Raw genomic sequence first — 11,193 nt, forward strand, 5'->3', positions numbered from 1 at the left:
ATAAACCGGAGGACCGCGACGGCGACAGTCAGTCTAGTCTCGGGTTGTCAGAACTGGGATTTTATTAAACTGGAGATTCTATTAACAATTAGGTCAGACGGGGTCATCGGGGAGAGGTTTTGAGGCTGGGGTGGGAGGGAGCCGGCTTTGGCTCCGGCCACTGTGAACCACGATGTCGTCGTATTCATCCTGGGGGCAGAGGGGGCAGGCACAGGGGCTCAGGCGGCTGTCACCACACCGGCTGTCCAGCTTCTTCCACCCGCCCCGACAACTGGGTCTTCTGGTGACACCCAAGTTCCCCCACGCAAATTCCCCACTCCTGGTTTTCCAACCGCCACATTCAAGGTCATCTGCTTTCTCCCACCACCTGCCACTGCTTGGGCTCCTGCTTGGGCTCCGGCCCTGCTGCTTCGTGGCGTCTTCGGCAGCCACAGCCACTGGGGTCTCCTTCCTCTGCCCCCTCCATCTGCTTCTACCCAGATTCCTCACCCTCCTCACCCCCCCCCCACTACCCAGCCTCATCCCCTGCCCAACACAGCATCTCTGCCGCCTGGCTTCCCCCACACAGCCTCCTCCCTGCTGGCGAAGGTCCTTCCCCACTGCTGCCAGCGTCGGAACCACTGCTGCCCGAGGTCACCTTCCCACAGCCTCAGTCCTCCATCTCTTGCTCCGGGAAGTCACTCCCAACACTCTCAGCCACCGCTGCTGCTCACTGCCATCACGGGTCCCTCGGACCGTGGTCTCATTCTCTAACTCTGCCTGCCTGAGTTCTCCCTCCGCCGTTGCTCAAGCCATGGCTCCCCACATTCTCCCCACCACCCCGTCCAGGTCACCCCGGACTTCTGCCTGCATTCTCTGATCACAGCGGCCCAAGGTCGGTCTCAGTACACTGCCTAACTTCTCTTTTCACCCCTGCCCACCCACTTGTTTACCCTGACCCCCCTGCTGAGCCACCCGGTCTTTCCTCCTGACTCACGCCCTCGTCCCCGCTGTCACTGTCGCTACTGCTGCTGCTGCTGCTGCTGCAGGGGCCAGGCCTGTCGTCCTCGTCCTCAGGCTCAGGGGCTCCATGTGCACGGAGAAGACGGGCGAGGATGGGGTTGGGCCGGAGCGTGGCACTGCCCAGTGGGGTGCGGCCACCGTACATGCGGGCAGCAGGGTCGGCACCGGCCCTCAGGAGAAGCTCCAGCACATCGGCTGCTTGGGCCTCCACTGCCAAGTGCAGGGGGCTCCGGCCACACGTGGGCTCCTGCAAGGGGCAGCGGAGAGGTCAAGGGGGCCCTGCCCCACTCCGGAGCACAACCCTCCCAGCCACACCCTCTCCCTAGGGCTGCTCACCGGTTTATTGAGGTCCGCTCCAGCCTCCCGGAGCAGCCGCACCATCTCTGCATCTTTGTGGATGACGGCCACGTGAAGTGGGGTATGGCCTGTGGACGGAGTGGTATCACGTGATGTGGGTCAGGGGCCTGGGCCCCAAATGCCAAGCTCCCAGAGGAGAACACCATGGCCTGAGGGGACTGAGTCTGGGGTCCAGCCCCTGAATTCCTGGGTATGTCAAAGAGGCAAATGCACCCCAATGCCTAAGTCTTGGTGTTCTGGAACCTGCTGGCAGTGTAAAGCCTGGCTTGTGGAAAGTCTGGGGCTTATGGGTGAAGAACCTAGGGGCTTTGGACAGGAAGCCTGGATCTTGGGACCAGGAGACTGAGTCTCTGATCTTTATCTCACAAAAGATCTAGACCCCAAATTCCTGGGTCCTGAGTAGTTCAAGGGCCTGTGTGTGACTTTAGAGGAAGGAGTAGGCCTTGAACACTGGGTCCTGGGTGATCTCAGGAAGGGACCTGGTGCAGGTAGTTGGGCCTAGAGGTGGGGGAGCTAAGATTCAGATGCCAAGGCCCCAGGTAGATGGGCCGAGGGCTGTCCCTGAACCTAGTGTCAATCTCTGGGAATCTGAGCCTTAAGATCCCTCATCCTGGGTAGGCTAGGACCTGTGGTTGGTGGGAGGGGGCGAGATCCAGAGTGAGCTGTGCCTTCCAGCTGGGGAACCTGAACCCAACAACTAGATCTTAGTAGTTCTAGGCCTGCAGGTGACAGGACTGGGTCCCAAGTGATCTGGGGCCTGAGTCCCATGTGACTGATTCTCAGTAATCTGGGGCCTCAGAGGGGACGTGTTCTCCAGTGCCTGGGTCCCTGGAGCCTCAGTATTATTTCCCAAGGGCCTGGGTCTTGACTCAGGAGAATTGAGCCTAGAGCCCAGTGCTCTCTCTCTGCCCGGGCATCCAAGCCCTGCCCAGTGACCAGAAGCCCTCACCCTCGTAGTTTTCAGCCTCTAACTGTAGCTTCCAATCCTCCTCACTCTCTTCATCTTCCTTCTCCGAGTCAGGTTCAGGGTACGAGGCAACAGGCGGGTGGTCGGTGTCAGAGGTACGGTCAGGGCCCTGAGCGAGGTAGGTGTTGGGGGTTCCCCTGGAGCACCGGGGACGGGGCTGGAGTAGCACACGAGCACAGGCATGTGCCCTCATGCGGCAGGCCAGGTGCAGCGCTGTGTGGCCCCCACGCTCCGCTATGTGCAACCCGGCACCCGCCGCATACAACTTTTCCACTGCGGAGGCCTCCCCCAGGATGGCTGCCAGGTGAAGGGCTGTCTGCAGGAGCAGAGGGCAGGGATTAGGGGTTGCACTGAGAACCTAGTCCCAAGCCCTGTACTGTCCCCAGGTGGCTCACCTGGCCCAGGTCATTCTGCAGGTCCAGGTACTCAGTGCCAGCCGCGAAGCCTAGGAGGAAATCCAGGAAGGGCTCATGCTGATGAATCACTGCTAAGTGCAGTGCCCTGAAGACAAAGACAGGAGCAGAGGTCAGAGGTCAAGTACTCCTGGAATGCCTAGGTGGTTCAGTGGGTTAAGCATCTGACTCTTAGTTTCGGCTCAGGTCATGATCTCAGGGTCATTGCGATCAAGCCCCACGTCAAGCTCTGTGCTCAACACAGTGTCTGCTTGAGATTCTCTCTCACTCTTCCTCTGCCCCTCCCACTCATGGCGCGCTCCCTCTCCATAAAATAAATCAATAAATCTTTTAAAAAGAAAAAAAAAGTAGTCATCAAGTACTCCTATATTCCTTCATTCAACAAACTTGGAGCACCTCCTGTGTGCTAAGCCCTATGACCACAATCCTGCAACCAACTGTCAAGAATCTAGGAGGGTCAGGTCGGAATTAATTCAGCACATTTGATTAATTGGTGTTTATTAAGTGGGACTTCTACTTCCTCCCAAGATGAAATAGCAGGGACCAGATTTCCCTCCCCTCTGAATCAATAACAACAACAACAAAAAAACAGACAAACTGCTGTGTAGGAAGCAACAGTTTTCCAGACACTGGTCCTCATGCAATGAATGACAGTGATCCTTAAGACACAGGACACAAAGTGAGGTGAGACCTGTGACAGATTGCCACATTTCTTATCTTGAGAGAAGACATGGCATAGAGAGGGCAAACCCAGGCAGGGTTCTGGCCATCTGCATATGAATGAGATGGAGCTGGGTCTGGGGACAGCAAGGCAGGGGGAGTCAAACGACAGAGAACCTAAGAGGAGAGACCTGAACAGGGAAAGACGCTGGAGATTTGCAGAGGGACCTCTAGAGGATTTAGGAGAAGACTGATCAGTGCACCGATATGGAGAAACTACCCCTGTCTGGGGAAGAAACCATATAAACAAATTAGGGAAATGTGCCCATTGCTCACAGGGGTTCAGGAATAGTGCCTGTTGCCACCAGTGAGACTAGGAAAAACCCCTAAAATACAGGACATTGGGTAGAAGGCTCTAGAAGGTCTTACCTCAGTAGTGGGTAGTAATAAACCCTAGATAGAGCACTGCTCAGACCCACCTAACAAATCACAAGAGCAAAACCCAGAAGGATCAAACTACTTAAAAGTAGTTTAACTGCATCCCAAAGCAACATTCAAGAATATTTATAGGAACATAGGGGCACCTGGGTGGCTCAGTGATTCAGCATCTGCCTTCGACTCAGGTTGTGATCCCAGGTCCTGGGATCGAGTCCCGCATCACAGTCCCCGCAGGGAGCCTGCTTCTCCCTCTGCCTATGTCTCTGCCTCTCTCTGTGTCTCTCATGAATAAATAAAATCTGAAAGAAAGAAAGAAAGAAAGAAAGAAAGAAAGAAAGAAAGAAAGAAAGAAAGAAAGAAAGATAGATACACAACTGGCCAGACTAACAAGGTAAAGTTCACAATGTTTGGCATCTATTCAAAGATTACAAGGTAGGAAAAGAAGCAGAAAAACATGATCCACAATGAGAATAATCAATCAGTTGAAACTGACCCAGAAATGACCCAGGTGTTTGAATCCGCAAACAAGACCATTAAAAGAGTTCATTGTAAGTGACTCTCATACATTCCAAAAGTTAAGTAGAGACATGGGTGATAGGAGCCAAAGACTCAAATCAAACTCCTAGAGATGAAAACTAGAGCATCTGAAACGAAAAATACACTGGACAGGATTAGCAGATATTAAACAATGCAGAAGAGGGAAGGCCTAGGTGGCGCTGTGGTTGATCAGGTGGTGATCCTGGGGTCACAAGATTGAATCCCACAACAGGCTCCCCACAGGGAGCTTGCTTCTGTCTCTGCCTATGTCTCTGTGTCTCTCATGAATAAATAAAAAAATATAAAAAAATAAATAATATAGGGATCCCTGGGTGGCGCAGCGGTTTAGCGCCTGCCTTTGGCCCAGGGCGCGATCCTGGAGACCTGGGATCGAATCCCACATCGGGCTCCCGGTGCATGGAGCCTGCTTCTCCCTCAGCCTGTGTCTCCGCCCCTCTCTCTCTCTCTGTGTGTGACTATCATAAATAAATAAAAATTTTTATAAATAAATAAATAAATAAATAAATAAATAAATAAATAAAATAGAAGAAAAAATTACCGAATGACTTTGTGATAGGAACTATCTAAAATGAAACACAAAGAGAATTTTTTAAATTTCTTTTTTATGTTTAAGTCATCTCTACACTCAACATGGGGCTTGAACTCACGACCCCAAGATCAAGAGTCTCACACTCCAATGACTGAGCCAGCTGGGCACCCTCAAAAGAGACTATTTTAAAATGAAAGGAACATCAGTGAGCTATGGAACAACTTCAAGCAGCCTAACAATATTTGAAACTTTTTTCCTTTTAAGATTTTATTTCTTTATTCTTTAGAGAACAGAGAGAGGCAGAGACACAGGCAGAGGGAGAAGCAGGCTCCCTACAGGGACCCTGATTCGGAACTTGATCCCGGGACTCCAGGATCACGCCCTGAGCTGAAGGGAGACACTCAACCACTCAACCCTGAGCCACACAGGAGTCCCTAATATTTGAAACTAAGTCCCTAAATGATGTGGGGGATAGAAAAAATATTTGAAGAAATAATGTCTAGAAAATTTTCCAAACTTATGAAACTATAAACTCACAGATCCAAGAAGCTCAATGACTCCCAAGAACAAGAAATATTAGGAAAACTATACCAAAGCCCAACATAAAAATCTGGTTCAAAACCCCAACGGTAAAGATAAAAATCTCAGTGGTGCCGGGGTGGCTCAGTTGGTTAAGGGTCCAACTCTTGGTTTCACCTTAGGTTATGAGATCAAGCCCCACTTGGGCCCCACAATCAGCATGGAGTCTGCTTGGGATTCTCTGCCTCTCTCTTTGCCCCTCCCTCGCACTTATGTACTCACTTGCTCTTTCTCTAAAATAAATAAATCTTTTTAAATAATTTTTTTTAATATAAAAATATCAAAAGCAGCTGGAGAGAAAAAGATACTTTATAGAAAAATAAAAATAAGGATGACAGTGGATGTCATATAGGAAATTAGACAGGGGAACAGATTGAGGCAATACCTTTCAAGTATTCAAAGACACTCAACCTAGGATTTGTTTTTTGTTTTTTGTTTTTTTTAAGTAGGCTCCATGCTGGGCATGGAGCCCAACACAGGGCTTACACTCAATCCTGAGATCAAGACCTGAGCTGAGATCAAGAGTCAGATGCTTCACTGCCTGAGCCACCCAGACATCCCTCAACCTAGATTTTTTTTAAAGATTTTACTTGAGAGAAAGAGAGAGAGAGAGTGAGTGAGTGAGAGAGTAGGAAGAGGGTTAGAAGGAGGAGAAGCAAACTCCTCCATGCTGAGCAGGGAGCCTGATCTGGGGCTCAATCCCAGGGTCCTGAACAGGAGGCAGATGCTTAACCAAGGGAGCCACCCAAGTGCCCCCAACCTAGAAGTCCTTAACCCAGCAAAAATATCTTTCAAAAACAAAGACAAAATAATGATGTTTTCAGATATACAAAAGCCGAAGGAACTTATCGCCAGCAGACGATAAGTTGTCGCCAAAGAAAGGTTAAAGGAAACCTGCAAGCAAAATGAAAATGACATCCCACAGCAATATGGGCCTATACACATAAATAGCAAACATTGAAAATAACAACTATGTGGGTAAATCTGGAAGATTTTTTCTCGTTATGTCTCTTTTTTTTTTATACAAGTCTCTTTAGAAGGTAATTTGAAAAAAAATAGTTGAGTGTTTGTTTAAACAAAACTACTAACAATGTATGGTGGAGTTTATAACACACGTGAAACTAAACTGTATGACAACAATAACATAAAGGCCAGGAGGGAACAAATGGAAATATATTATTCTAAGGTTCTTTTATCTTTTACCCTATGCGAAATGACACCCATCATAAGTTGAAGCTGTACAGTATAAGCTATAAAGCAGAGGTCAGCAAACTTTTTCTGTAAATGGCCAGATAAAGATTTTACGCTTTGTGGATTCTAGTGTCTCTTTTACCTACTCAGCTCTCCTGTTATGGTTGATATAAAAGCAGCCACCAGCTATATGTAAATGAATGAGCAAAGCAGTATTCCAGCAGAACTTCATCTGTGGGGTCTGAAATGTGACTCTCATAATAATTTTCACTTGCCACAAAATAGTCTTTTGATTTTTTTCGACCGTTTAAAAATGTAAATACCATTCATAGCTTACAGCCATACAAAAGCAGATGGCTGGCTAGATTTTTCCTGGAGGCCAGTTTGCCAACCACTTAATCAACAGAAGTGTTAAAGCTAATAAACCAGGGACTTTTGGCTGGCTCAGTCAGTAGAGCGTGCGACTCTTGATCTTTGGGTTATGAGCTCGAGCCCCATGTTAGGTGCAGAGATTACTTAAAAACACCTTAAGGGGCGCCTGGGTAGCTTAGTTAAGTGTCTGACTCTTGATTTTGGATCAGGTCATGATCTCAGGGTTGTGAGATCATGCCCTGCATGGGATTCCATACTGGGAGTCGGCTTGAGATTCTCTCTCCCTTTCCCACTGACCCTCCCCCACAAAATAAAAAAATTTAAAAATAAAATCTTTAAATACATAAAGCTAATGAACCAACAAAATAATACAATGGGGGATCCCTGGGTGGTTCAGTGGTTTAGTGCCTGCCTTCAGCCCAGGGCGTGATCCTGGAGTCCCCGGATCGAGTCCCACGTCGGGCTCCCTGCATGGAGCCAGCTTCTCCCTCTGCCTATGTCTCTGCCTCTCTCTCTCTCTCTCTCTCTCTCTCTCTCTCTCTCTCTCCGTGTCTCTCATGAATAAATAAATAAAATCTTTAAAAAAAAAAGAATACAACGGGACAAAGTTTACAGGTTCCAAAAGAAGGCAGAAAAAGAAGAAAAGGTAAACAAAGGAGACATGTTAAGTAGAAAATTAGCAAAAGGATGATAAACATAACTGTATCAATAACTAAATGTAAATGGTCTAAACATTCCAGTTAAAAGGCAGAAATTGTCAGACTGAACAAAAAAGTAAAACCCAACTATATATGCTCCCTACAAGTAATACCCTTTAAATATAAGTATTAAAAGATAGGTTAAAATAAAAGGGTGGAAAAAGATATACCGTGCTAACACCAGTCAGTCAAAAGAAAGCAGGAGTGAGTTGTGTTTTTTTAAGATTTTATTTATTTATTCATGACAGACTCACAGAGAGAGAGAGAGAGAGGCAGAGACACAGGCAGAGGGAGACGCACACTCCATGCAGGGAACCTGATGTGGGACTCGATCCCGGATCTCCAGGATCATGCCCTGGCTGAAGGCAGTGCTAAACCGCTGGGCCACCGGGGCTGCCCAGGAGTATATTAATATCATACTAGACTTTAGAGCAAGAAATATTACCAAGTATCGAGAAGGTTATTTTGTAATGATTAAGAGGTCAACTAAGCAAAAGAACATAATAATTCTACATATCCGTGCCCTAATAACAGAGCATCAAATTACACAAAGCAAAACCTGATAGAACAAGAGACAAATGACTCTTGGACAAATGACCACAATGACTGCTGGAGATTTCAATGCCCCCTCCTCAATAATTGATAGAACAAGGAGACAGAAACCATTAGTAAGGATATATAAAACGATAAACCAATAGGACCGCTAATTGACTTTTAGAGAACCCTACACCCAACAACAGCAGAATATTCACTCTTTCCAAGTGCACGCATAATGTGTGGCACCATAAAACAATTCTCAATAAATTTACGAGGATCCAAGTCATACAAAGTATGTTCTCAGTCTACAAGGGAATTAAATTAAAAATCAATAAAAGAGAGACATTTGGAAAACTTTCCAAATATCTGGAAACTAAATAACATATTTCTTTTCTTTAAAAGATTTATTTAGGGGCATCAGGGTGGCACAGTGGGTTGGATGACCAACTCTTGGTTTCAGCTCAGGCCCTGATCTCACACCCTGCATTAGGCTCCCAACAGAGCCTGCTTGGGTTTCTCTCTCCCTCTCCCTCTGCCCCCTACCCCTGCATTAGGCTCCCAACAGAGCCTGCTTGGGTTTCTCTCTCCCTCTCCCTCTGCCCCCTACCCCTGCATTAGGCTCCCAACAGAGCCTGCTTGGGTTTCTCTCTCCCTCTCCCTCTGCCCCCTACCCCTTTTTAAAAGATTTATTTATTTATTTTAGAGAGAGTATAAGCAGGAAGGGCAGAGGGAGAGGGAGAGAGAATTCCAAGCAGATGCCACACTGAGCACAGAGCCCAACGGGGAGGCTCATCCCAGGATCCTGAGAACACAACCTGAGCTCAACCAACTGAGCCACCCAGGCGCCCCTAAATAACATATTTTTAAATAATCCACTGGCCAAAGAAGAAATCAAAAGGGAAATTACAAAGTATCTTGAATTAAATGAACATGAAAACACAACATATCAGAATTTGTGAGAGACTGCTAAAGTACTGCTGTGGGAGATTTATAGCATGAAACACCAATATTAGAGAAGAAAGGTCTCAAATGAATGATCTCAGCTGCCGCCTTAAGAAACTTTAAAAAAGAGAGAGAGAAAGAAAGAAAAAAAAATTAGACCCAAAGTAAGCAGAAGAGGGCAATAATGAAAATCAAAACAGAGATCAATGAAATAGAAAGCAAAAAACCAATAAAGAAAACTAATGAGGGATCCCTGGGTGGTGCAGTGGTTTGGCGCCTGCCTTTGGCCCAGGGCGTGATCCTGGAGACCCGGGATCGAATCCCACGTCGGGCTCCCGGTGCATGGAACCTGCTTCTCCCTCTGCCTATGTCTCTGCCTCTCTCTCTCTCTCACTGTGTGCCTATCATAAATAAATAAAAAAAAATTTAAAAAAAAAAAAAGAAAGAAAACTAATGAAACCTCAGCAGGGGCTTTGGAAAGAACAATATTTCCTGCACGCCTCTTATGGGTCAAGCCCTGTTTAGTCACCATGACTGGATGAGTAGACACAAATACACAAAAAAACCCCAGGACAATCCCTCACGGCCCTTTACGACTCTGGTTCCTTCTGCCTGGAGAGTTCTCCCCCAGATACTCTACGGGCCTCGTCTTCCTGCTTTATTTTTCCCCCAAAGAACTTACTACCTTCAGATACACCATTTTTCTGCCTTTCCTTTAAACTGTTTTTCGTTTTTCTTTGTTTCTTCTTTTCCTTTCTCTTCTTTCTCACTTTGCGTCTTAGTTTCTTTTGTTCCTTCTCTCTCCTCTTTCCCTCCCTCCCTTCCTTCCTGTCTTTCTGTCAGCCTGTCTGTCCTTTTGTCTGTCTACATACGCACCTTAGAATGTAAACTCCACAAGAGCGGAAATTTTTGTCTGTTTTCCTCACTGCTTTATCGCAGCACCTAAACCAGTGCCTGGAACGTGGTGGTGTTCAACAAATACTTAACAGGCATCAATCCCTGCTATCATGGAGCTTACGTTTTCCCTTTGGATGTAAGATCTGAAGATCGGTGCTCAGAAGGTAGAATCTTAAGAGTCAAGGTCATGTATTAATTTTGGAAATCTAAGTTCAAGGCGCATCCATCAGGAGGCTAAGGATCAAGGATCCTATTTGGAGGCAGGAGGTGAGGAGGAGCCTGTCTGGACCACAACTCTAACAAAGGTCTCCGGACTTGGGTCCGGAAGATCAAACCCAGTTTGGGGATCAATGGATAGGGATGTGGAGCAATATGAAGCAGAGCTCAAGAAAGGAAAGTCGGAGAAATTAAGGAGTTAGGGTCAAAGTTGGCTAGGAAATTGGTTTTACTAAAGGTTAGGAGTTAGAAATCAGAAAGTCGAGCATCAGAAGTTAGATTTAAGAGTGAAAGGTTAGGGAGCCGGGATAGGAGACTAATAGGGAATCAGAGGTGGGATCCTAGGGCCCCGTTAGGCAGCCTAAGGTTCACTCACGTGTCCCCATCCTCAGTGACGTAGCCAAAGACCAGGGGCGCCCACGACAACCCCGGGCCCAGCTCGGCGCCCAGCCCCGGTCCTCCGGGGGCTGCTGCGTCGGGGCCCAGAGAGCCCAGGCCGCTGTCGCACCATTCGTCGGCCTCCGCAGCTTTCCCCAAGCACGCGACCCCGGCCATGGCCCCCGAAGCCTCAGGGGCCCCAGCGGTCGCCCGCCTGTAGCTGGCTTTGCCTGAAGCCCCTGCGCTTCCGCCCTGCGGGGAATTCCCCAACACTCCCCCTTGGCTCACCCAATCAGAATGACCTAAAGAGCACACGCCCCGCCCCCTTACCACACAGTGACCATTCAGAGTATTCAGACGGACTGCGGCTCTCTACCCATTCCCACAGTTTCCGGCCGCCCTTGACCAACATGGCTGCCTGCGCGGAGCCCTCTGGGACTCGTAGTCCAGCCGTCCGTG

General features: G+C 47.9%; 1 protein-coding gene across 1 annotated transcript; it reads right to left on the reverse strand.

Annotated features, from left to right (window-relative positions):
• Positions 1-44: 44 nt before the first annotated feature.
• Positions 45-10,978, reverse strand: NFKBIB (NFKB inhibitor beta). Its single transcript, XM_055309451.1, has 6 exons — positions 10,733-10,978; positions 2,722-2,827; positions 2,309-2,642; positions 1,339-1,427; positions 977-1,249; positions 45-189 (listed from the first exon to the last, which is right to left on the reverse strand). Exons 1-6 carry the CDS (start codon positions 10,909-10,911, stop codon positions 94-96), a joined length of 1,077 nt encoding a protein of 358 aa, XP_055165426.1. The 5' UTR covers positions 10,912-10,978; the 3' UTR covers positions 45-93.
• Between the last annotated feature and the right edge of the window lie 215 nt (positions 10,979-11,193).

The sequence above is a fragment of the Nyctereutes procyonoides genome, unplaced genomic scaffold (genome assembly GCF_905146905.1).
Source record: "Nyctereutes procyonoides isolate TBG_1078 unplaced genomic scaffold, NYPRO_anot_genome, whole genome shotgun sequence".
Taxonomy (NCBI): Eukaryota; Metazoa; Chordata; class Mammalia; order Carnivora; family Canidae; genus Nyctereutes; species Nyctereutes procyonoides.